The sequence below is a fragment of the Callospermophilus lateralis genome, chromosome 16 (assembly GCF_048772815.1).
Source record: "Callospermophilus lateralis isolate mCalLat2 chromosome 16, mCalLat2.hap1, whole genome shotgun sequence".
Classification (NCBI taxonomy): domain Eukaryota; kingdom Metazoa; phylum Chordata; class Mammalia; order Rodentia; family Sciuridae; genus Callospermophilus; species Callospermophilus lateralis.
This window is the reverse complement of record NC_135320.1, coordinates 57940193-57965621: the sequence shown is the minus strand read 5'-3', so window position 1 is coordinate 57965621 and position 25429 is coordinate 57940193. Positions and strand designations below refer to the sequence as shown.

At 36.1% G+C, this 25429-nt stretch overlaps 1 protein-coding gene across 4 annotated transcripts in view; it reads left to right on the top strand.

The window, feature by feature from the left end:
• Window positions 1-25429, top strand: part of Rrm2b (ribonucleotide reductase regulatory TP53 inducible subunit M2B) — a 39986-nt gene that overhangs the window by 529 nt on the left and 14028 nt on the right. For 2 of the 4 annotated variants that reach the window (XM_076835463.2, XM_076835462.2), the window contains exons 1-6: window positions 132-331; window positions 12090-12245; window positions 16854-16970; window positions 17987-18120; window positions 18578-18672; window positions 22946-23079. In XM_076835463.2, the coding sequence (XP_076691578.1) occupies window positions 284-331; window positions 12090-12245; window positions 16854-16970; window positions 17987-18120; window positions 18578-18672; window positions 22946-23079 (684 nt within the window). In that variant the 5' untranslated portion in view covers window positions 132-283. Of the gene's footprint in view, window positions 1-131; window positions 332-12089; window positions 12246-16853; window positions 16971-17986; window positions 18121-18577; window positions 18673-22945; window positions 23080-25429 lie in introns of those variants that run through there. The other 2 variants (XM_076835464.2, XM_076835465.2) reach the window with 1 other exon arrangement.

Here is a 25429-nt window from a genome sequence, read left to right as displayed (position 1 = left end):
ACCGAGGGTAGGGGGCGGTCCCCGAGACAGGGGGCGGGTCCGGCTCAGTGGAGTGAGGCGGGGCCGGCCGAGGTAGGCGGTTCCCTGAGGCGGGGGCGGGGCGAAGCAGGCCTAGCTCAAGGAAAGTCCCTCCAAGCGCTTGGAAGAAAGCCCAGTCTGCGCAGAGGGGCGGGTTTTGGGGGCGCTAGGCGGGTCGGTCTTGGCCGACCCGCGGGTCATCTGGAGCTTGTCCTAGTTAGGTGCTGGCCTGCCGCACTCCGGCAGCTCTGGCTGAGTCTGCGCGATGGGCGACCCGGAAAGGCCGGAAGCGGGCATGCCTGAGCAAGATGAGGTAAATGTTGCTGTAGCTTCAGCCTCCGTCTGGTGGTCACATCAGGCCTTGCATGACAGGTTGCGGCTGCAACCTGCAAATTGCAGGACCGTTGCAGGGAATTTTGTTCAGTGCTGTTAGAAACCCGGTGTAGGCCCTTGGGTTGCCCTAGCTGAGCGACCGGGAGTTCGTCCCCGGGAAGGGGGAAGAGGGAGCCGGTTTTCCTCTCCGCTAGTCTGCTCAGCTCTAGGGCCAGCCTAGGGCAGTGCTCGGAGGCTTCGGGCTGGGAAGAGGCGCAACCCCTTTGTTTATCTGTCTTCACTCTTCCCTTGTTCTGGAACCCTGGCCGGCAGTCTGAGGCAAGGAAGGGACTGTGACGCACTGTAGCATCCCCGGAGTGGTTAAAAAGAGTTGGAAAACGCGTATGGAAATTAACACAGATGGATGAGCTGGAAGTGACAGGTGGAAGGGAGACGGGAAAATCTTCATAACAATGAAAACAAATTAGATTAGGAGGCCAGATTGACTCACACCGAGCTACTTAACTGTGTATCGCTGGAGTGCCAGTTTCTTCATTTAAACAGTGGAAGGATGCGTCCCTCACAGAGAAATAGGTGCTTTATGCAAAGTCGTAGGTACTTAATAAACCCAAGTTAACTTGCTCATCTTCTTTGCTTCTATACTAATAGAAGTACGTAAAACAGTAAATAAACTGGGAGTTAGTAGATTGTAGGGTTGTATGGTAGTTTAAATGGTTGGTTTCTCTATAATTTGCAAACCTTATCTTTTTTTTTTTTTTTTGCAAATACTTCTAAACCACTTGAAATGAAATACTTCTTGTACTTGATCCTGCTTCTGTGTGGAGTCTTAGACTTAATATTGTAATGATATGAAGAGAACATGAAAGTCTCAGTTCGCTGCTTAGCCCTATATTTTTTACAAAGTTGTAGATTCCAGGTTTGAGATTTCATTTTATTTTGATTTTGCAAACATTTGATTACTAGCAAGTTGTAAATATCTCTTGAAACAAATACATTCTCCACTCCTGGAAAAACTTTGGTGTTTTGTTAATGGCACCTGTAGTCATGCTGACCTAACACCTGGGCAGTGTTTTTTTTTTTTTTTAATTTATTTATTCTATTTTATTTATTTATTTATTTATTTATTGGTACTGTGGATTGAACCCAGGGGCATTCTACTATTGAACTTCATCGCTAGCCCTTTTTATTGTGAGATGAGGTCTAACCAAATTGCCAAGGCTGGCCTTGGAATTTGCAATTATCTTGCTTTAGCCCCCTGATTAGCTGGGAATAACAGGCCTATGCCCAGCTGGAAGTTAATCTTTCTATTACAAAGATAAGCAGAATTTTACTGAGCATCTTAGTACAAAGGTTTTTAAATTGACAGGCAAAGATGCCTAAAGTATTTTGTGTCTCAGATGTGTTAGTGAGGCGTGGGCCATCTTCATTAATCACCTGAAGTACTTTGTAAAAATGTTAATTACTGGGCCCTCACTCCAGATCTAGTAAATCAGTTTTAGGGTGGGTCTGCATTTAGACCTAAGAGTGTTGAGTCTACAAGCACCTTAGTGTTCCTAGTACACCTATTTTAAGAAACACTGCCACTGGGCATATTGGTACATTCCTCTAACGCTGGTGTTTTGGGAGGTTGAGGCCGGAGATTGCAAGTTCAAGGCCAGCCTCAACAATTTAGTGAGTCTCTAAGCAACTTAGACCCTTTCTCAAAATGAAGAATTAAAAGGGCTGTGGATACAGCCAAGTGGTTAAGTACCCCAGGACAGAGAAATTCTCAGAGAAGGTTCAATCCCCAGTAAAAATAAAAACAAAACCAAAAAAACTTATGAATAAAATATGACTGTGACAGCATCTAAGTATTCTACTGGAGAAGAGAGGTACAGGCTAACACCTGGGTGTGGTGGAATTAGAGCTGGCTAGGAGGTAGGGGCCATTAGAATGCCAGCCTAGATCAGGACATAGTAAGTGCTTACTGGGGAATCTTTTCTTAAAAAAAAAAAAAAAAAAAAATATATATATATATATATATATATATATATATATACACACACACATACATAATAATTATATATAATAGTGGAATTCATTGTGACATATTTATACACACAGATAACATAATTTGATCAATTTCATTCCCATACTTCCCCTTGAGCTCCCTTTCTCCATGACCCCCTGGTCTCTCTTCTATTTTCAAGAGATCTTTTTTTTTTTTTTTTTTTCCTAGCTTCTACATATGAAAACATATGACCTTTGACTCTCTGAGCCTGGCTTATTTTGCTTAACATTATGCTCTCTAGTTCCATTCATTTTCCTAGAAATGACAATTTCATTTTTCTTTATGATTGAATAAAAAACTCCATTGTGTATATATATCACATTTGTTTTCTCCATTCATCTGTTGACAGACACTTAGGCTGGTTCCCTGACTTGGCTATCATGAGTTGCACTGCTTTAAACAGGGGTATGCATGTATCTTTGTCCTATGCTGACTTCCTTAGGATAAATACCAAGAGTGCTATAACTCAGTCATATGGTGGTTCTGTCATGAGGGGGGAAAATATCTCTGGAATGGGGTCATTAGAAATTCTCAAAGGAGGGCCTACTCAACTCCGGACAAGCAGGGTCCTTGACCTATGCGATAGAAAAGAATTTCAACATGGCATCAGTACAGGCACAGAATTTTATTTAGGAAAGCAAGGAATACACACTCAAGGGAGAAGGTGGGCCATCTTGAGAGTGAGAGAAGTGTTTGGGGATAAAGAAAGAAATAGACTTTTAAATTTTGAAAGTGAGAAGCTTTGGGGGTAAAGTGAGCAATATACATATTCAAGGAAGAATGTGGCCATCTCCAGAGGGAGAGACAGTAACCTCTTAGTCTGTGGTGCTATTTATAGAGGGGCAGTAGGTAGGGGCTGAATTAATGGTAGAGGCAGAGCTAAGTTGCACAATTTTGTGCCAGTTTTTCTAGCACTTGGACATTGCCTTCATGTTACTTTTTGCAGGCAAATTTATGGGGTCAAGGGTGTGGTCTGAATTTTTTGCTTTGTATTCCAGAGGTTTCTAACTGTTTTCTTGTATTCCAAAGGTTCATGGGCACTTCTCTTTTGAGACTCAGTAAATTTTTATTTTTCTGTATTACTAAATTTCTATCTCAGTTCCAATTCTAGTGTTTTGAGGAATCTCCATACTGACTTTCATAGTGGTTATACTAATTTACATTCTCTGGGTAACTGTGTCTGTGCCCTTCCCTGACTTCCTTGCCATTGCTGGGCAGTCTTGTCCTGGCATGCCTAGATACCTCTTCAGACTAGATGGTCAGAAACTAAGGCAGAAGAAACTGGAAGTACTAGTTGCAAAAGACAGTGGAATATTGCTGAACTGTATTTCAAATTCTCATCACTTTACATTTTTATAGCAGCACAATTCATAATAGCTAAACTATGGAACTAGCCTAGGTGTCCATCAGTGGATGAAAGGATAAAAAAATGTGGTATATATGCATATTGGAGTTTTATTCAGCTATAAAGAAAAAAATGAAACTTCATTTCTAGGAAAATGGATGGAACTAGAGACTGTTATTTTAAGTGAAATAAGATAAACTCAGAAAGTCAAGGTTGTATGTTTTCTCTCATATGCAAGAAGAAAATGGAAAATAAAGGTGGGATTTTTTCATGAAAATCAAAGGGAGATCAGTAGAAGAAAGGGACCAAAGAGTGGAAGGTAGGTAAGGAGGGAGGGGGTAAGTGCTGGGGAGCTATATTGGCCAAATTATATTGTTATATTTTGTGCATGTACAAATATATAGCAACAGATCCCATTATGTGCAACTATAATGCATCAATAAAATAGGTGTGGAAAAAATTTCCATCACTTCACACTTGTGTAGCTACATCTTAATTATCTCTCTACTTTTAATCTTTTGTTTGTTTTTTAAATTAGGTATATATGGCAGCAGAATGCATTTTGATTCATTGTACACAATTACAGCACAACTTTACATTTCTATGGTTGTACATGATGCAGTGTCACACTGTATGTGCCGTCGTAAGTGTACCTAGGGTAACAATGTCCATCTCATTCCACCATCTTTCCTGCCCCCATGCACCCTCCCTACCTCTCCCTTCCCTTTGCCCAGTCAAATTTCCTCTATTTTCCCCATGCCTCCCCACTTCGTGTTATGGATCAATATCAACTTAACAGAGAGAACATTGGGCCTTTGGTTTTTTGGGATTGGCTTACTTTGCTTAGCACGATATTCTCCAACTCCATCCATTTATCTATAAATGCCATGATTTTATTCTCTTAATGCTGAGTAATATTCCATTGTGTGTGTGTGTGTGTGTGTATATATATATATATCTCAAAGTTTCTTTATCCATTCATCTATTGAAGGGCATCTAGGTTGCTTCCACAGTTTAGCTATTGTGAATTGAGCTGCTATGAACATTGATGTGACTGTGTTACTATAGTACGCTGATTTTAAGTCCTTTGGGTATATGCTGAGGAGTGGGACAGTTGGTCAAAGGGTGGTTCCATTCCAAGTTTTTTGAGAAATCTCCATGCTACTTTCCTGATTGGTTGCACCAGTTTGCAGTTGTACCGGCAGTGTATGAGTGTGCCTTTTCCCCCACATCCTCTCCAACGTTTATTGTTGCTTGTATCCTTGATAATTGCCATTTTGACTGGCATGAGATGAAATCTTAGAGTAGTTTTGATTTGCATTTCTCTAATTACTAGAGATGTTGAACATTTTTTCATATATTTGTTGTTCAAATGTATCTCTTCTGAAAAGTGTTCAGCTCCTTAACCCATTTATTGATTGGGTTGTTTGTTTGTTTGTTTGTTTGTTTTTTTGGTGTTAGGTTTTTTGAGTTCTTTATATATCCTGGAGATTAGTGCTTTATCTGATGTGTGTGTGGAAAAAATTTGGTCTCAAAATGTCAGCTGTCTGTTCACCTCATTGTTTCTTTTGCTGAGAAGAAGCTTTTTAGTTTGAGTCCATCCCATTTATGAATTTTTTATTTTATTTCTTGTGCTTTAGAAGTCTTGTTAAGGAAGTCAGGGCCTAATCCAACATGATGAAGATTTGGGCCTACTTCTTCCTCTATTAGTCCAAGGTCTCTGGACTAATTCCTAGGTCCTTGATCTACTTTGAGTTGAGTTTTGTGCATGATGAGTGATAGGGGCTTAATTTCATTTTGCTGCATGTGAACTTCTAGTTCTCCTAGCACCATTTGTTGAAGAGGCTATCTTTTCTCCACTGTATGTTTTTGGTGCCCTTGTCTAGTGTGAGATAACTGTGTTTATGTGGGTTTGTCTCTATGTCTTCTATTCTGTGCCATTGGTCTACATATCTATTTTGGTGCCAATACCATGTGGATTTTGTTATTATAACTTTATAGTATAGTTTAAGGTCTGGTATCTTATCTGCTATTCAATTCCATTTATTATTGCCAAATCAGTCTTTCATTAAACTTGTGCTTGATGTCATTCCCCCAATATAAGCTTACCAAAATGTCCCAGTTCTCTCTCTCTCTCTCTCTCTCTCTCTCTCTCTCTCTCTCACACACACACACACACACACACACACACACACACATGAATTTTTTCAGGCCAGTAAAGTTCTAAAATAGCTTTTTTCATGCAACTTTTTAATTTAGGTCTTTATTTCAATTGCTAAAATTGTTATCTTAATTGGTAGCAAAATCTAGTTTTTTTTCTTTTCCAATTCATTCTACATGTGATTAATCTTCCTAATGCCACTTCTGTTTGTCTTAATTCTATTCAGAAATCCTCCATGACTATTCATAGTTATAGTCAAAATGTATCCTACAGTGAGCACCAGCATCTGGGCACTGAGGACAAGGGGGGAGAGTTGGAGTATGAGCCTCTGGGCCCCCAGATGTTTGCAAATCTTTGGCCCACAAAATTAGCTCTTAGCTTAGTTAATAGCCACAGTCTGTATCCTTTAGGGAATTTCTCTTGTCTGTGAACCCTTAGCTTTAGTCAAATCAGATAGATGACTTCTGCCTTTGCTTTTGTTTGTCCTGCATTCATTTCAGTCTATTTTCATCCCAGCTGGTTCCCCTTCTTCCATCTGCTCTTTAAATGTCTGCATTTTCTAAGGCTTTATGTTTGCTTGTCTCGCTGTTCTCTATATAGTCTCCCTGGATAATCACATCCATTCCCTTGGCAACCATTAATGGTATCTTCACTCCTGTGCCACAGTGTTATATTTTTAGCAAGCTACTGGTCATGTTGAAACTGTATTTATAGTTTTTTTTATTGACAAAGTTGACTTTATAGAGATTTTTGTGTATAGTACTTATTGTTGTTGCTTGGGTTGTTGGACAAGCTAGTTTAAGTTCTGTGAAGCATTCAATATGAGAAGCAAGAGTTTTGACTGATTTATTCAATTATTTAGGTATTGAGCAGCTTCAATGTACCTCTTATTTCTTGTTTATCACCTAATTGCTGGGGCTGGAGATTTTTAGCAAGAATTCTACTATAGAATATCTCTTAAATCGTGTGTGGGTTATTACTGCTGTTCTAATTTAGGTAAGAGATGGGTGGTCCAATAAGTTTTAAATTATTCTTCCCACCTCCAATTTCTCTACAAAACTACATTTCTGCAAGTGTTCTTAGAATACAGATCCAGTTATGTTACTTGTCTGGTTAAAAACCTCCAGTGGCTCCCAATAGTTTTCATGTTATAGGCCAGATGCCAATGTAGTATCAAATCAATGTATCAAAGTAGGCCACATTGACCTGCTCCAAAAACTTCTTAATTTTCATTTAATGAAAATGCAAAATAGACATATCCAGCCTAAACTCAGATCAAATTTAGAGTTAGAGTACATATTTTAAAATCATTTAAGTTTTTGTTGAGATAAAGTATGAAAATAGTTATATCAAAGTGATTAGAAGAAGCTGGGTGCACGCCTATAATCCCCATGGCTCTGGAGGCTGAGGCATGAGGATTGCAAGCTCCAAGTCATCCTCAGCAACTTAGTGAGACCCTGTCTCATAATAAAAAATAAAAAAGGCTGAGAATGTGACTCAGTTAAGCACCCTGGATTCAATGCTCGGTACCAAAAAAAGAAAAAAGCAAAAAAGAAAGAAAATTGCTTATAGGAAAATTGCGATGGAAAAATCAATATATATATTTATTGTGTTAGTTTTTCATTGCTGTGACTAAAATACCTGACAAGAACAACTTAGAGGAGGAAAGATTTATTTTTGGCTCATGGTTTCAGAGGTCTTGGTCCATGGTCCATGATTGCAGAAGTCTCATGGTGGAAGGGCATGGCGGAAGAAAGTTGCTTAGCTCATGGCAGCTGGGAAGCCAAGAAGTGGGGCAGGGACAGATATAATCCCAAAGGCCATGCCCCTAGTGATTTACTGCCTTCAACTGTACTCTACCTTCTAGTAGTGCATTTAGTCATCCAGAGATTAATCCACTGAGCAGGTCCAAGCCAAAGCCCCACCTCTGAACCTTGCCCCTAGTGATTTATTGCCTTCAACTGTACTCTACCTTCTAGAAGTACATTTAATCATCAGGAGATTTAATCCACTGAGAAGGTCCAAGCCTTCATGACATGATCATTACTTAAAATCCCCACCTCTGAACATTACTGCATTGAGAACCATACTGTCAACACATGAGCCTTGGGGGACATTCCAGATCCAAACCATAATATTTACATTTCCATGAACTTTAACACCTGAATACTTTCCCAAACAAAATCATATTGTAACCAATTGATGAAATCCTTTGTCTGTTAGTATAATTTTATTTAAGTTAATATTTATAAGATTGTAAAGTCAGTCAATGGAATTATGAGGCTTTTGATGAACCCACCATTTGAATTGGGGTATAGATAAAAGTTGGAGATTTATATCAAACTTAGCAAGCAGTGTCTTTATATATTTATCAGAAGTTCTCTTAATCAACTAGCTGTTAAACAATTCTGTTGATTAGTCAACCCTATAAAATAAACAGATACTCATGAGCTTTAGAATGCATATGGCCAGGAGTAAGCTGCTCTCTCATATACTCATGTAATTCTGTTTTCACTGTTTGAGTTATAACTCACCAGGATCAGTTTTCTTTAATTCTAATTCTATTTATATAAATTATACTTGTATTATAATTATTGCAATTTAATTAAATAATATGTGAACTAATAAAGTATGAGTATGAAAAGAAAGCTCTTTCTATGAAAACTTTAATTGAAGGCTTTGGAAAACTCAATAAAGGTGAGTTGTTAAAAACAAGTTCTTCTGAAATATGAATTCTTAACATAGGTCCATAGAGGGTACCCTGGAGAACTCTGCATGAACCTCTTGAATTATATTAAATATACACCATGAAGTAAGCATTATGTCATCTCTAGTGCATATCACATGTTACATATCCTCTCTTCACATTGCAGAATCTTGTATTACCCTCCTAATTTAGCTTTTCTTAATCCACATTTTATGAGGATAGAATGGAATAACGTACATGCAAATGTGGCTTTCATTTCAATATAAAGGTATACTCAGCAGTTTCATAAATCCTGAAACTGATCAGTTATGTATCAGTGTGTAAAAATTCCATTCAGGATTAGTCATCAGAAGATTAATCCAGTGTGCCAAAGTGTTACTGCTTGTGGTTTCCTTCCCAACTTTAAGTATGTGCACCCTGTAGCAAATGGAGTAGATAGAGATGTCCAACCCTGAATAGACTTCTGTACCTCTGGAATAAAATACATAGCAAAAAGAAGACTGCAGAATAGTATCAAAATATTCCAACATGATAATAAAAGCATAATCTAAAGGAACTAAAGGAAGGGCAATGTAGATCAAAACAGGTTGAAAACACCTATTGAGTGTAAATCTTTGCCTTTTCAATTGGGCCTCAGTTCTAGCTAATCTCAATTATATTTGAGTACCTCACTTTTTCTTTTTTTGTAGTGTTGGTGTTTGAACCCAGGGTTTTGTGCATGTGGTGCAAGCACTCTACCAACTGAACTATATCCCCAGCCCAAGTACCTCACTTTTTAAGCCTCTCCAGCCATTCTCTATTTCATGAGTGAAAATTCCTTTAGGGAAGTTATAGAAGATATTGATTCATCAAATAACTGGCCATTATAATAATTTTTTTAAATATAGGGACAACCTTTAAAAGGTCAATCAACAATGTCTTGATAGTCAATAATGATAATTTTTAGAGTTGATAGCATTTGAGAATGTGCAAAGTACTTTTATTTATTTATTTGCAGTGCTAGGGATTGGACCCTGCATGCTTCACCACTGAGCCACAATCCCAACCCTTTTTATCTTTTATTTTGAGACAGGATGTTGCTAAGTTGTTGAAGTTGACCTTGACCATGTCATTTTCCTGTCTCAGCTTCTCAAATAGCTAGGACTAAGGACTACAGGCATGCACCACCACTCTCAGCCAAAGTACTTTTATTTATATTAACTCCTCTAAACTTTCTAACAGTTATTTGAAATAAGCTTAGCAAATATTATCTTTAATTTGCAAATAATAATATTCAGGTTAAGTGATTTGGCTGAGAACATGAAAATAATTTTGTACTATAAAGAATAATCTGAAAATGCAAATAGGAATAATAGGTTGGTATATGGGATGGCTAAAAGGAAGAAAGGCTTATAAATTGTTGGTAAGGAGTTTTCAGATAAATATAATAAGTATTTCATTTAAGAGTAGAAAAAACATTAAAATGAAAAAATGGTTTATAATAGTGGCCTATTCGTGGCATCATTCTATATCAGAGTGGTACTGAAGAGACATTTTGTCTGCAAATAGAAATTTTACCACCATGGCATTTATGGACCTTGCTTTATACTTACTGTCTAAGTAAAAATCACTACAAAAAATTTTGAGTGCCTATTATGCATGTTTAAATATTTTTTAAAATTTGTTCTAATTAATTATATATGACAGTAGAATGCATTTTGACATATCATACATAAATGTAGTATAAATTCTCATTCTTCTGGTTGTACATGATGTAGAATTAACACCAGTCATGCAATCATATATGCACATAGGATAATAATGTCTGATTCATTCTACTATCCTTTCTACCCCCATACTCCTCTCTCCCTTCATTTCCCTCTGTCTAATCCAAAGAATCTCTACTCTTCTTTAGCCCCACCCCCTTATTGTGAATTAGCATCTGCATATTAGAGAAAACATTCAGCCTTTGCTTCTTTGGGATTGGCTTATTTTGCTTAGCATGATATTCTCTAGACCCATCCACTTACCAGCAAATGCCATTATTTCATTCTTCTTTAAGGTTGTATAATATTCCTTGTGTATATATACCACATTTTCTTTATCCATTCATCTGTTGAAGAGCATCTAGTTCCATAGCTTATCTATTGTGAATTGAGCTGCTATAAACATTGATGTGGCTTTGTCACTGTAATATGCTGATTTTAAGTCTTTTGGGTATATGCTGAGGCGTGGAATAGCTGGGTCAAATGGTGGTTCCATTCCAAGTTTTCTGAGGAATCTCCATACTGCTTTTCAGATTGGTTGCACCAATTTGCAGCCCCACCCTGCAATGTATAAGTGTACCTTTTCCCCCCACATTCTTGCCAACACTTATTGTTGCTTGTATTCTTGATAATTGCCATTTTGACTGGAGTAAGATGAAATCTTAGTTTTGATTTGCATTTCTCTAATTGCTGGAGATGATGAACATTTTTTCATATGTTTGTTGATCAGTTGTATTTTTTCTTCTGTGAAGTGTCTGTTCAGTTCCTTAGCCCTTTTATTGGTTGGATGATTTGGGTTTTTTTGGTGTTAAGTTTTTTGAGTTCTTTATAAATCCTGGAGATTAGTGCTCTATCTGAGGTGCACGTAGTAAAGATTTCCTCCCATTCTATAGGCTCTCTCTTAGAGTTATTGATTGCCTCCTTTGCTGAGAAGAAGCTTTTTATTTTGAGTCCGTCCTATTTACTGATTCTTGATTTTACTTCTTGTACTTTATGAGTCTTATTGAGGAAGTTGGTTTCCTAAGCCGACATGTTGGAGAGTTAGGCCTACATTTTCTTCAAATGCAGGGTCTCTGGTCTGATGCCTAGGTCCTTGCTCCTCTTTAAATTGAGTTTTGTGCAGGGTGAGAAATCAGGGTTCTTTTTCAGTCTACTACATGTGACTTTTCAATTTTCCCATTGCCATTTATTGAAGAGGCTCTTTTCTCCAGTGTATGTTTTTGGCACCTTTGTTCCGTAAGAGATAACTGTATTTATGTGGGTTTGTCTCTGTGTCTTCTATTCTGTTCCATTGGTCATCATGTCTGTTTTTGTGCCAATACCATGCTATTTTTATTACTATATAGCTCTGTAGTAATTTAAGGTCTGATATTGTGATGCCTTTTGCTTCATATTTCTCTCTAAGGATTGCTTTGGCTATTCTGGGCCTCTTATTTTTCCAAGTGGATTTCATGACTGATGTTTAAGCACTTTTAATCATTAGAATAAATCTGTGAGGAAGACATTATGTTACAGCTGCACAAGCTGAGGCTCAGAGTGCTTCGTCAGCTTCCTACAGTCATGCAACTAGCCAAACTCTATTAGCCAACTGCAGGATAATAGTAAGGATTCAACCCAGGTAGACTGGCTCCCAAACCGATGTTGTCTCCCAACTTCCCCAGATGTATGTTTTCTTATGAATAAGAGGAAATATCTTCATACCTTGGGTGTTTGTACTTTGTTTTTCAAAGAGGTTATCTTCAGATACCAACGAAAAGGAAGTGAAAGCTAATGAAGAGCCACTCCTAAGAAAGAGTTCTCGCCGATTTGTCATTTTTCCAATCCAGTACCCTGATATTTGGAAAATGTATAAACAGGCACAAGCATCCTTCTGGACAGCAGAAGAGGTATGTGGCATCATCTTATTAACATTCATGGCCTATAATGCAGTGTTGACTTCCTGTGTTATGGAGTGTTGAAACATTTTAACTTTTAGTAAGACCAGTTGTATAAGATGAGGTTAAGAATTTTTGAAACTAAACATAGTGCTCTCCAATATTTTAGTTTAGATCACTTTCTATAAACAAATTATCTGCTGCTGCTGCTGCAAAAAAAAAATCGCATCTTGTTCTGCCTGGTGCTTTGTTTTGTTTTGGGATACTGGGGGTTAAATCCAAGAAAGCTTTACCATTGAGCCATATCCCCAGTCCTTTTTATTTTTCATTTTGAGACAGGATTTCACTAAGTTGCCAAGGCTGACTCTGAACTTGCTATCCTCCTGCTTCAACTTCCCAAGTAGCTGTGATTACAAGCATGTGCCACTGTGCCAGCTATAGATTTTTACACTAATATATTTTAGGACATTTTCTACTTTTAAACATACTTTTGGTTTGCTATGGCCACATAGATTAGTCTTTACTTGTGCTCAGCAAAATAAGCAAAGTTGTAACTATGGTAAAAAAAAAAAAAAGAAAGAAAGAAAGAAAGAAAGAAAGAAAGAAAAAGAAAAATAGACTGAAAGCTTTAAGGACCCTGCTTTCATTTAAACAAATTATGTGAATTGCTTAACTGATTGTACAAAAGGAGCTAACTAGGCTGACTTCACAGTTCTTCCATTCTGCCTCAGCAGCATCAAACTTGATTCAAGGGTTGAGGATGTGGCCGAGAGGTAGAGCACTTGGCTTAGTGTGCAGAAGACTCTGGGTTGGATCCCTAGCACCACAAAACAAACAAAAACCTGATACAGTTTCCCCTAACAGGATAGATGTAGAATGTTATCTGTTATTGTGACTTTTTCCACCAAGGAAATGAGTTGAACACAGCAAATTAGATAATACTTGCTGGTTTGGTAAGAACAGGTGGTCATGCAAATGACTGCTTTGTAGTCTAGTTGAACACACAAATAGATATGGCCTTCATCTTGCTCTGTGTACATACACATAAGTAATGTCTCTATTTCTATAGATAGATGTATCTATTTGGATAGATACATTTGGATTGGTCTGTTTTTCAAGAGATTTATTCTATACTTATAAACATACCCTGTAAAAAATGCAGATTCTAGGGCCTGGCTGCCTAAGTACAAATCCTGCTTTTTTGCTTATTAGAACTAGGAAAGTTGCTTTACCCTCTTTGTGTATTGTCATAGATAAATGAGGCTAATAGTACCTGGCCTATTAGGTTGTTAGCCCATTAGGACAAATGAGAAGTTAATAAAGGTACCTGGCACTTAGTGAGCACTAAATAAATGCTTTATTTTATGCCTAGAATGGGTATGATTTAACCTGGAAATCAGAAAGGCCGCCAAGTGTCTGAAATTTCTCTTAAACCAATTTTACTCACTTTCCCTTCTTATATTGTCAACATCTTTATTATACTGTAGTTGACATATAGAGCAAAAAAGCAAACAAAACATCTAGTATTTTTAGGGGGCTAGGGGGGCTACCAGGGATTGAATTCAGGGGCACTCAACTGCTGAGCCACATCCCCAGCCCTATTTTGTATTTTCTTTAGAGACACATCTCACTGAGTTGCTTAGAACCTTGTTTTTTGCTGAGGCTGGCTTTGAACTTGCCATCCTTTTGCCTTAGGCTCCTGAGTTGCTAGGATTACAGACCTAGGCCACTGCACCTGGCCACATTCAGTATTTTAATACTGGGTCGTAATGTTTGGCACACCTGACTCTCCCTAACTGTCTGTGGTTTTTAAAAAGTTTTTGTTAGACTTGGTTCAGAGAGCAAGTGAATTATACAGCTGGGATTTTTCACATTAAAAAGGTACTTGTGATACTTGGTTTTCTTGAAATTCATTTGGGAGCTATATTTGTCTTTAGCAAATGTAATAAGTGTTCTATGACTAAGAAACACTAATTTTTTAAAAACTAAAATATGCAGGTTGATATTGATTTTGTAGGAAGATTCAAGTGCTTGTTATGAAGGGAAGTCAAATACATTCTTAGTTCCACATATTTTTCATTTAAACAAATTATGTAAATTATCATTTAATCAACTTTGGACTCTACTTTTTTTTAAAAAAAAATCAGTGGTTGAACTTAACTTTTCAATATTAAACCCCCTCTTTGGAAGGCAAAAGTCAGGGCCTTGGGATTTTTTTTTTTTAATAAGTCACTTGGGCTTTTTTGATAATCAGCTAGTATGTTAACTTTCTGATGCTGTGACAAGATTCCTGAGAAAATCAACTTATAAAGGGAAAGATTGATTTTTGGCTCACAGTTTCAGAGATTTTAGTCTATGATTGCTTGGCCTTGTTGCTTTGGACCTGTGACAGCATAGTACATCATGTCCGGTGTGCATGGTAGAGGCCACCTGGTCACCACATAGTGGCTGGGAAGCGAAGAAAGAGGAAGTAAAAGGGGTCCCAATATTCCCTTCAAGGGCAAGCCCTTAGCAACCTAATTTCCTTCCACTAAGTCCCACTTCCTACTGGGTCTACCACTTCTGGTAGCGCCACAGTTGATGACTGTGCTTTTGACACATGGACCTCAGGGAACATTGAGGATCCATACTATGGCAGCTAGTTTGGAGTCAATTTTTAGATGATGGAAGTGAGAGAGATAAAACTAGGAAGGAAGGTTTATGTTTCTGGAAGGGAATATGACCAATGTATAAGTAAAATTTATATGTTTAAAGAGATAAGTTTAATATTTAAGAACAAACATATTTTAATATTAAAACTCAGTAGCAGGAAGATGTCCTTTGTGAAGCCTGAGTTGAGCCCTTAGTAGAACACAACTAGATTTCTAGTGTATTTATTTTACAAGATGAAGACAAACATTACACCCTCTCCATCCTATCGTACCCTTAACGCTTAGCATAATATTGGGCACGTAGTAAGTGCTCAGCAAACATCTAAAAAATTGGGGTTTAGGAAAGAAAACAAAAAGTGAAAATTATGGATATTACTCTTTTTTTTGGGGAAAGGTCAAAGACATTGGGACTTTGTTAGAATAGGTAAAATAAGGACAAAAACAATATAATCACATCTTACAAGGTCAGTTACAAATTTTTTTCATTTCATTTTGTTTTTCCTGATACTGGGGATTTAACCCAGGGATGTTTTACCACTGACCCACATCCCCAACCCATTTTATTTTTTATTTTGAGACAGGGTCTTGCTAAATTGCTTAGGGCCTCAGTAAGTTACTGAGGCTGACTCCAAACTTGTGATCCTTCTGCCTCAGCCTCCAAGCTGCTGGGATAGGCATGTATCACTGTGCCCAGCACATATTTCAAATGTTTATGAAGTTATTGTGAAACATACTTAAGATATTTTTCTAATACAAAATATCCAGAAAAGCTATGAACTGAATGCTGCCCCATCCCAGTTTATCAGTTGAACTCCTAATCCCCAGGGTGATAGTGTTGGTGGGGGCCATGGGAGGTAATTAGATAATAAGGTCTGTGCATTTATGAAGGGAATTCATGCCCTTAGAAGAAGAAATATGAGAGAGTTGAAGTATGAGAAAGATGATCTCTTTTTGCTCTGTGAGGATATGGCAAGAAGGTGGCCATCTGTAAATGAGGAAGTGGGCCTTCACTAAGAAACTAAGCAGACTGGCACCCTGAGCTTGGCTTTCCAGCCTCCAGAACTGTGAAAAGTAATCTTTTTGTTGGTTAATCCACCCAGTGTAAAGATTATTTTAAAATGGTAAATTTTTGCCGAATTCTATAGTGCATCTCTCTTAATACCAAGGACTAATTCTGATAAATGTTTTAAAAAATATTTCTATTCCCTGAGGAAGGCATACCTACAAACTGCTTCAAAACCCAGAACATTTCCTGCCTGATGTTACTTATGGGTAGAGTAGGTTAGTTGATGATCAAGTAGAAGATACAGTTGGTTAACAGTTACTTTATTATTTGCGTAACAACATAGTAAATATCATGTAAAATGTTAAAACAATGGCTGCTGAAAATCATTGTTTATTCACCTCAATTCTTTCTTGACTAGTTTTATTCTACCATTCCTCTTTGTCTCTTCATTTTTTCCAGTGCCAGTCTGATAATTGTAACATTTTGAAAGTACATCTTAACTAGCTTCTCATGTAGCCAGAAAATCATTCTATCATACTGTTTTGTTATCTTTTACTTAAATTGTAGATAAATATACTAGATATATCTGGCATTTTTTTTTATATATATATATATATATATATATATATATATATATATATATATATATATCTTAGAAACCTTAAATATGTTATATCTATAGTAAAATGATTGCTATAAGATAATTAACATATCTATTATGTCACACAGTTGCTCATCTTTCCCCTTGTCCCAAGAATAGCTAAAATTTACTTGTTTAGCAGATGTCCTGGATAAAATACCCTATTATTAACAGAATGTTTTTGTTATAGTCTCTTTGTGATGTTAACATTTTTTCTTTTTCACAATTTACTGTTTGTTGTTATATCCTTTCTTAATGTTAGAGTGGAAATTAGTTTTCTAAACAGTAACTGTTAAAATTTTTGAAAAAAAATTTTATTGTAGGTTGACTTATCAAAGGATCTCCCTCACTGGAACAAGCTTAAATCAGATGAGAAGTATTTTATCTCTCACATCTTAGCCTTTTTTGCAGCCAGTGATGGAATTGTAAATGAAAATTTGGTAAGATTTTTTTAAATTTTACTTTTGTACTATTTAGCCATTAAATTATGATACTATAAGTAAGATCATTAGATTGAACCTGAGAAAAGATGCCTAAGTAATTGAATAGATGAAGCTTGATTCTTGAAAGTATTTTCTGATAAAGTGCAGAGGAAAGGATAAATTTCTGCTATCCAATCAGCTAAATATCAAGAAATGAAGCGTAAAATGTGCCAACTAAAACCTGCTTAAACTTTAGGTTGATTTTTTATCCTCAGATAATAAATCTAATTGAGATTTTGTACCTTAAATGGGATCCTAATAAGAATAAATTGTACTCCGTATATGTATAACATGTCAAAATATATTCTACTCTCATGTATATCTAAAACAACAACAAAAGAATCTCTGCCTTAATAATCATATTGAGCTTTGTATAAACACCGGGTTCTGGCTTCTCTTTTAAAAAATTTGTATTATATTGATTCTGGAGGCAGAATTTCTTGTTAAACAGAATAGAGCCAGGCCCAGTGGCACATGCATGTAATCCCAGCTACTTGGGAGGTGAGGCAGGAGGAACTTAAGATTGAAGGCAGTCTGGACAATTTAGGGAGACCCTACCTCAAAATTTAGAAAGAGAGAGAGGGAGAGAGAAAGAATAGCGAATAGAGATATGACTTTCCATCATAGAGTAGAAGAGCCTTTAACAGATCTCTTTACTGTTGGAAATAAATTCTACAAAGAAAAATTATTAGTTTGGGTAGATGTTCTAAAGTTTATTTGTTCTTTGGGCACTATTTCAACCTAACGGGACAATTCATATAATTGTATAAGAATATATTATGCAATTAATTTATTGTGAAGGATTTGATGAATAAATAATACTGCTTAAGCTAACCCTTAACTTCTTTCTGACCTGTTTATTGCAGGCAGGCAGTTTTTAATGATCATTCTGATGTCTGGATTTAGATTTGCAATGTTTAACCAAGTGTTTCGTGAGAGACCACAGCATTGGATCTGTTTCCCCTATTTTTTAGGTGGAGCGCTTTAGTCAGGAGGTGCAGGTTCCAGAGGCTCGCTGTTTCTATGGTTTTCAAATTCTCATCGAGAATGTTCACTCAGAGATGTACAGTTTGCTAATAGATACTTACATCAGAGATCCCAAGAAAAGGTATTCCTGCTGAGATTTTTATTTGCATAGTTGTATCCTAGTGCTTAAATTTATTGCAAAATTTATTAACAAAGCTAAATGTTAAGGAAAGATTGTTTACACAAAGAAGTTTATAACAACTGTGTTTTCTATTGCCCAGTAATGTGTTAGATTTAAAAAAGCTTATATAGAATTAGTTAATCTTTAGATATTTTATAGTATCTTAAAAACTGTTCATTAGCACATTCTGTTTAGAAATTGAATATTTGCATTTAGTTGATTTAGTATCAGACCATATTCAAACCACTAATTTGAGTTTTGCTTTCATTTTTATATTTTATGAACATGCAAAAGTATAGAAAAATTACAGATCTGGTAGTGTACCGTAGAGTTACAATTAGTCTCTGATTAAACCATTAAACTTTAGTCCAATTAAGAAACAAGTAAATAACTTCCCTGAATTCTGTTATTCTTACAGGGAATTTTTATTTAATGCAATTGAAACAATGCCATATGTTAAGAAAAAAGCAGATTGGGCTCTGCGATGGATAGCAGATAGAAAGTCTACTTTTGGTATGTAACTCTCAATTACATGTAATCAAATTTGCTTTGGATGATGTACTATCCACAGCCCAGTTGTGCTAGGGTAGTGGGATAGTTTGCCAAGAGATTAAAGAAGTTTCATGGAGATGGCATGTGAGATAGCATAAGGATTATTGAAGACTGCTTGAGGAAGGTCCAGGGGTGACTGGCCAGATAGATTACATCTCCGACTGTCATGGTGCTTTGCCAGAAAGTAGTGCCTCTGTTCCTCATGGCACTTGGTCCAGTAGTGGCCAGCTGGACAAGCACTTATCTGTCCACAGTGCTCTCTGTTCCACACCAATTACCACAGGGAGGGAGGCTCTATAGGGCAGGATACAGAAGCAGTGACATCATTAGCTCGCTTTGTCCCTTTGTATGACCAGCATTCCAAAGGATTTAGCAGACAAGCACAAAAGCAGTTTTTACAGGTAACACTAGTTTGCACCTCATAGATCTCCTATGTCTGTAGAACTCCCAGAGACACCTGGACCGCACTCAAGAACAAGTGATGTAATGCTTATATGGGCAAGTATGTGGTATATTGGTGAAGAAACAGATATGTTTGCATTGCCTCCAGTTCATTGTAAGAATGAGAAAAGCAGTGCTTCTTGATGTGCATTAATAGCATCTGGAAAATTTGTAGAAAAACCCTGTAGAATCCTGGTTCTCACTAGATAGAGTGATTCAGGAAATGCAAGTGGGACTGAGGAATCTGCATTTCATATCCAGATGATTTTTTCACAAGTGGTTTGAGAAGCACAGGTTGGGATACTGACTTCAGAGAAAAAAGCAGGAAAATATCAGGGTGTTCAATATGCGTTGAAAATATTAGTATGAATAGAAACTGATAGAAAATGATGAATAACTTACAGAAAGTTGGTGTTTTCTGATACCACCTAAGAAAGACAAACTAGAAATAGAGAAAACGGAGAAGGATGGAATCATCTTGCAGCCACAGCTAGATTTTTCATATTGTTTAATCTCAAAGAAAGTCCCACTTAGGATTCTGATTTAGGGTCTCAGAAGAAAGAATATATTTTAAAATGGTGCAGGAAGAGGAGTGAAATAAGAAGGGAAAGGGAGAAGAGTGAAATGCACATTGGTAGCTTTCTATTTTGCAAGTGGAACTAAAAGACAGTAACACAGAAATATTGTTTTGCTTTACCACACACTGTAGTTTCCTTTAAAGAAAGAAGTGCATTTTTAAAAATTAATTGTGCCATCTACACCATTAGTAACTTTAGGTTGACAAGCCAACTCTTTCATCTGGCTGAGGTCTTTGCCTAACATTTTGGGGGATGCTCTAGGTGACTTTCACACCAAGTGAGGACCCAGTGTAGCAACTGTTCTTTCCTTATCTCCAGACTCCTGTAATCCATTAATTTTAGCTAAAGAGGACCTAAAAATACTCCTTAAAAAATAATTAGTTTTAGGGGTTGCGGTTGTGGCTCAGTGGTAGAGTGCTACTTACCTAGCATCTTTGAGGCACTGGGTTTGATCCTCAGCAACACATAAAAAATAAATAAATAAAGTTATTGTGTCCACCTACAACTAAAAAAAATTTTTTTAAATTGTTAGTTTTAAGTTCATATATTATAAGGAGTTTCAATTGTAGTAGAGATAAAAATTTAAAAATTTTAAAACAGATATATTAAACCTTAATATATGTAATGAAATTATATTTTATATTTCAAGTTCTAGTTATACAGTCTTGCATCATAGAGCTCAGCTATCTTAAAAATATATCCCACTTTCTTCTCTCTAAAACAAATCATGAAGCTTTAACATTCATTTCCTTTTAGAAGAAATGTTTTGGGACTCTCTTTTAATTTCACATATATTCTTGAAAATTTGTAAAATTTACCCTTTACAATCCTTCAATCTTCTCCAAAAATGGTCATCTATAACAAGTTATTATGATTCTCATTTTTGGGTATTCATATGAATGCATGGAATGGTTAAAATGACAATTTCCCCCTTGTTCAGAATGATATATATATATATTGGGGGGGTATTAGTATTTGAACTTGGGGCACTCGACCACTGAGCCATATCCCCAGCCCAATTTTGTATTTTATTTAGAGACAAGGTCTCACTGAGTTGCTAAGCGCCTCGCTTTTTGCTGAGGCTAGCTTTGAACTCCATGTTCCTACTGTGTCAGCCTCCTGAGCTGGCAGGATTACAGGCGTGCGCCACTACGCCCATCAGAATGTTTTTATTACTCTTGTTTTCTTATAGATATTTATCCATATGATGTTACCTTAATGCCAATTTAAAAAGTATCAAATGTAACTACCTGTCATTTTATTAATAGGAAGATAAAAGTATAGTAAATTATGTTAAACTAATGATGAATGTCTTGCTTAAGCTTAGTGATTATTTTTATTACGTTTTAATATTTAGTTAGTATATAACACATTAAGGAATCTTCTTTTCCACAATTGAGGGCTGAGGGTATAGCTCAGTGGTAGAGTATCTGTCCAGAATATGTGAAGTCCTGGGTTTTATCCTCATCCATGCCCAAAACCAATCAACCAATCAACCATTCCTTTGACATAGTGAATATTTGTTTAATTTATATTTCTTTTGTTTTTTTCTGAAGTTAATTTTAAAATTGTGTCTGTAAAAATGAAATACTTCATAAGTCTTTCCCATGTTTTAGACTACTAATAGAAATTTGGATTACCAAGTATATGATATAATTGATCTATCTAATTTGGTTTGATAATCAGGGAGAAACAAGGACAAACCAGAGCATTATTTAGCGACAGCCAGAAACATTTGAATTTAGTCAGCTTTCTTTTTAAAATTTAAATATTGTAATTATATTTGTTCTGGAAATTTAAAATATTTATTCAGTTTCTACATCAAATTTTTATGTTTTCTATAGAATGAATTTTAATGTTTCTTAACATCTTCTATAATTTCCATTGGTTTGGTGAAGGACACATTTATTAAGTACCTGCTATGTGTTTAGCCCTGCAACAAGTACAAGGGATATAAAGTACAAGATACTAGCTGGGCATGGTGGTGCACAATTGTAATCCCAGTGATTTGGGAGGCTGAGGCAGGAGGATTGTAAGTTTGAGGCCAGCTTCAGCAACTTAGTGAGACCCGGTCTCAAAGTAAAAAGGACTGGGGATGTGACTCAGTGGTTAAGCATCCCTGGTTTCAGTCCCTGGTGTCCCTAGCCCCCACAAAAAAGATACATGTCTAAGAAATATAAACTATGTCATCAGTAACAAAGGCCTATAGTTTCCTCAAGCACTCAGTGCCTTTATCTCACAATCTACAACCTTTCTCCCTAGATATGCAGTATGGTGACATAAGGGGCATGTATATAATCTTTTGGATTAAGTCTATAATCATTTCCTAGAGATGGTGTTATAGATTATGCCACTAGATATATTTCAGGAATAGGTTTCTGAAAAGAAAGAAACTTTTGAAATCGGCCCTATGTATTTAGCAGAGGATAGTATTTTTGCTTGGATGATAGGATATTTTTGCTTATGTTTTTGGTATTGACTGTTGAACCTGGGAACACTGAGCCACACCTCCATCCCTTTTTATTTTTTATTTTGAGACAGGGTCTTGCAAGGTTACTAAGGGCCTCACTAAGTTGCTGAGGTTGGCCTCAAACTTCAGATCGTCCTACCTCAACCTCCTGAGTCATTGGAATTACAGGCGTGCACCACCTTAACCTCCTGAGTCACTGGAATTACAGGCGTGCACCACCACACCTGGCTGTGATAAGACATTTTACCTTATAGGTATATGTATTATCATCAGCTAGGTTCGTCTATTTTTTAATTGCATATTCATGACAATGTCTTTGAAATTTTATAACTAGTTTGTAAGCTGTATAGGTTGCTAAAAATATAAATCTCAGCAGTATGTGCACATACTGTACTCACATGCATGTGCCTGCATTCACAAGCACCTGAAGGTTACAGGCAAATCACTTATTTTTTTGAGTAGAGTTTGAGTTTCTTAGCGTAGAGACCTGGTCTCATTGATCCTTCTGTCTTTTCTTTGCCGAGAAACCAAGTCTACAGGAGTTGTTTGATATAGGATTTGAAGTAGACATATCTTTCTGTCCTAGTAGGTAGGGTAGAATATTTCCTTCTCTGAAGATCTTTGGCCACTGCACTAACTTGTTTATTTCTTGGAAAAATAGTTGAGGTATTATTAAAAAAATATATAAACTTGCAAATGTTTGCAGTATGTGATATTTAGAAAGTGAAACTGTTTTTTCTCCTAGGGGAAAGAGTGGTGGCCTTTGCTGCTGTGGAAGGAATTTTCTTCTCAGGATCTTTTGCTGCTATATTCTGGCTAAAGAAGAGAGGTCTCATGCCTGGGCTTACATTTTCCAATGAACTGATCAGCAGAGATGAAGTAAGGTTTGAAGTGTTTCTCCAGTTACATTTGTTTTCATATGTCATGTTCATCTAACTTTTCTTTCCTCTGGGAAATGCTTATGGTGACTCAAATACCCTGGTAATTAAAAGGAAATAGGAAGTCATTTCTTCTATGGCCGGTAAGATTGCACTTTCTTACTGTGTCTCTCATCATTCTTCTCAGTCCCTGCTCATTCTTAAACATCAGTATGCTTCTGGACATCTGCTTTGGCCTCCCTGACTCCTTGACTATGTATGACCTTCTGGCTCATCTTATTTATTCACATGATATCAGCTACCATCTAAAAGCTCACAGTTCCCCAGACTTTATCTTTATCCCAGATAGTCTTTCCTGATCTCCAAACAAATAGGTACACCTTAGTTATTTTCTCCTGGATTAGTCCACAGGTATCTCAAATCTGACATTTCAGAAATCAAAAACATCATATTTCTTTCAAAATATGTTCTTCCTCTGTTTTACTTACCTTAATGAGTCTCCCCCTACCCACCCTCCAGTCATCCAGTTTGAAATCTGGGAGTCATTTCAAATTGCTTCTTTCCTATTTAGCCACATCCAATCATAAGTCTTATCTCTCCCTCTGTCTGCAAAACCCTTTCCATTTTTCCTACCACTTTTTTTTTTCCTACCTGTTGATGACCTTCTCAAAGCAGGCAACTTAAAATTTTCCTTATCCAACTGGGTCAAATTGACCATTTTTTTCTTTTATGTATCCCTTCAAAATCTAAACTTGTCCTTCTGTGTTAGAGAAGACAATACATATTTGTCTCTTCTCTGCTGGAGTTTGAGTTTCTTAGCATAGAGACCTAGTCTCATTGATCCTTCTGTCTCAATAGTCATCCTATTACAGCCATTCAGTTCACATTTATTGACTATACTAATCTTGGTTCCTCAGTTTATATCTAAGTGACCTTGTCAAGTTACTTTACTTATCTGATCCTTAGTTTCTTCAACTATAAACCTTAACAGGGCTTTTTTTTTTTTTTTTAATGCAATGAACAGTATATATGAAAGCATTTTTTTTTTTTTTTTTTTAGTACCAGGGATTGAACCCAGAGGCACTCTACCACGGAGCTACATCCACAGTTCTTTTTATTTTTCATTTTGAGGCAGGCTGTCACCAAATTGCTGAGGCTGGACTCAAAACTGGGATTCTTCTACCTCAGCCTTCCAATTTGCTGGGATTATGGGTGTGTGCCACCATACCCAGCTGAAAGTATTTTTTAAGTGCCATAAAATGTTTTCTATAATTACTTTTTGATCTTTAATATGTTTAAATTTCTGATAACTTTTATCATAAATGTCATATATGATTATATGTTTATTATAGAAAATTTAGAGAACAAAAAGTTACACAACACACAGGTGATCACTTTGACAATTTTATTATATTTCTAGACCTGTTTTCTACATTTATATTTATGCAAATACATATAAATACAATAGTTTCACAAATTATAGTTTCATTTTTTTCACTTGGGAAAATATTATGAGCATTTTTCTATGCTATTAAGCATTTTTTGAAAACAGTTTTTTTAGATATATAATAGTAGATGAATGCATTATTTATTTGACAATAATTGGAAATTTAAGTTGTCTTTAGGATTTTCATTTTTTTTGTTGTTGTTGTTGCTATATAAAATGCACACTTTGTATATAAGCTTTGTCCTAACTTTATATTATTTTCTTACACTTGATCACAAGAAGTAGAATTAGTAGGTTTTGTGATCACTTACACTTGCGGATTTCTTTCCAGAAATTTTATAGACATTTTCTGCTTCATCTAGCAATGTATGATCATTTTCTTACCATATACTCACCAGAATTTGGGTTAATTTGCCAAGTATTTGATAAATTTTTAAGAGCAGTTTACATCTCATTATTTTTTTTTTTTGATTATTACTTAGATTGAACATTTTTCAAAATTATATTTTCATTTGTATTTTTCAGTAGTTATTATATTTTTGTTTTTGCCTCTATTTCTGTTTTATATTAATATTTTTCATATTTAACTGGGAGTGCTCTTAATATTTAAAGGTTTATTTATTTTATAGTCTATAATCCTTAAAGGAAGGATGAATGTTTGCATGTTCATTGGTGTATTCACAATATACAGTGACTGACTGAACTTTTTCAAGAAGTGTTTGTTTACTGAATTTGTATATTCATTTCTTATATTTATTGCATGAATATAACAGAATATGTGAATTTTATTATATTTGTTTTATATTTTCTGTTTGTCCTTTTTTAAATTTTGTTTTTCTGTTAACATATAAAAATCTTAAATTTCACTGTAGCAATTTAGCAGTCATGGGTATTTTATTACATT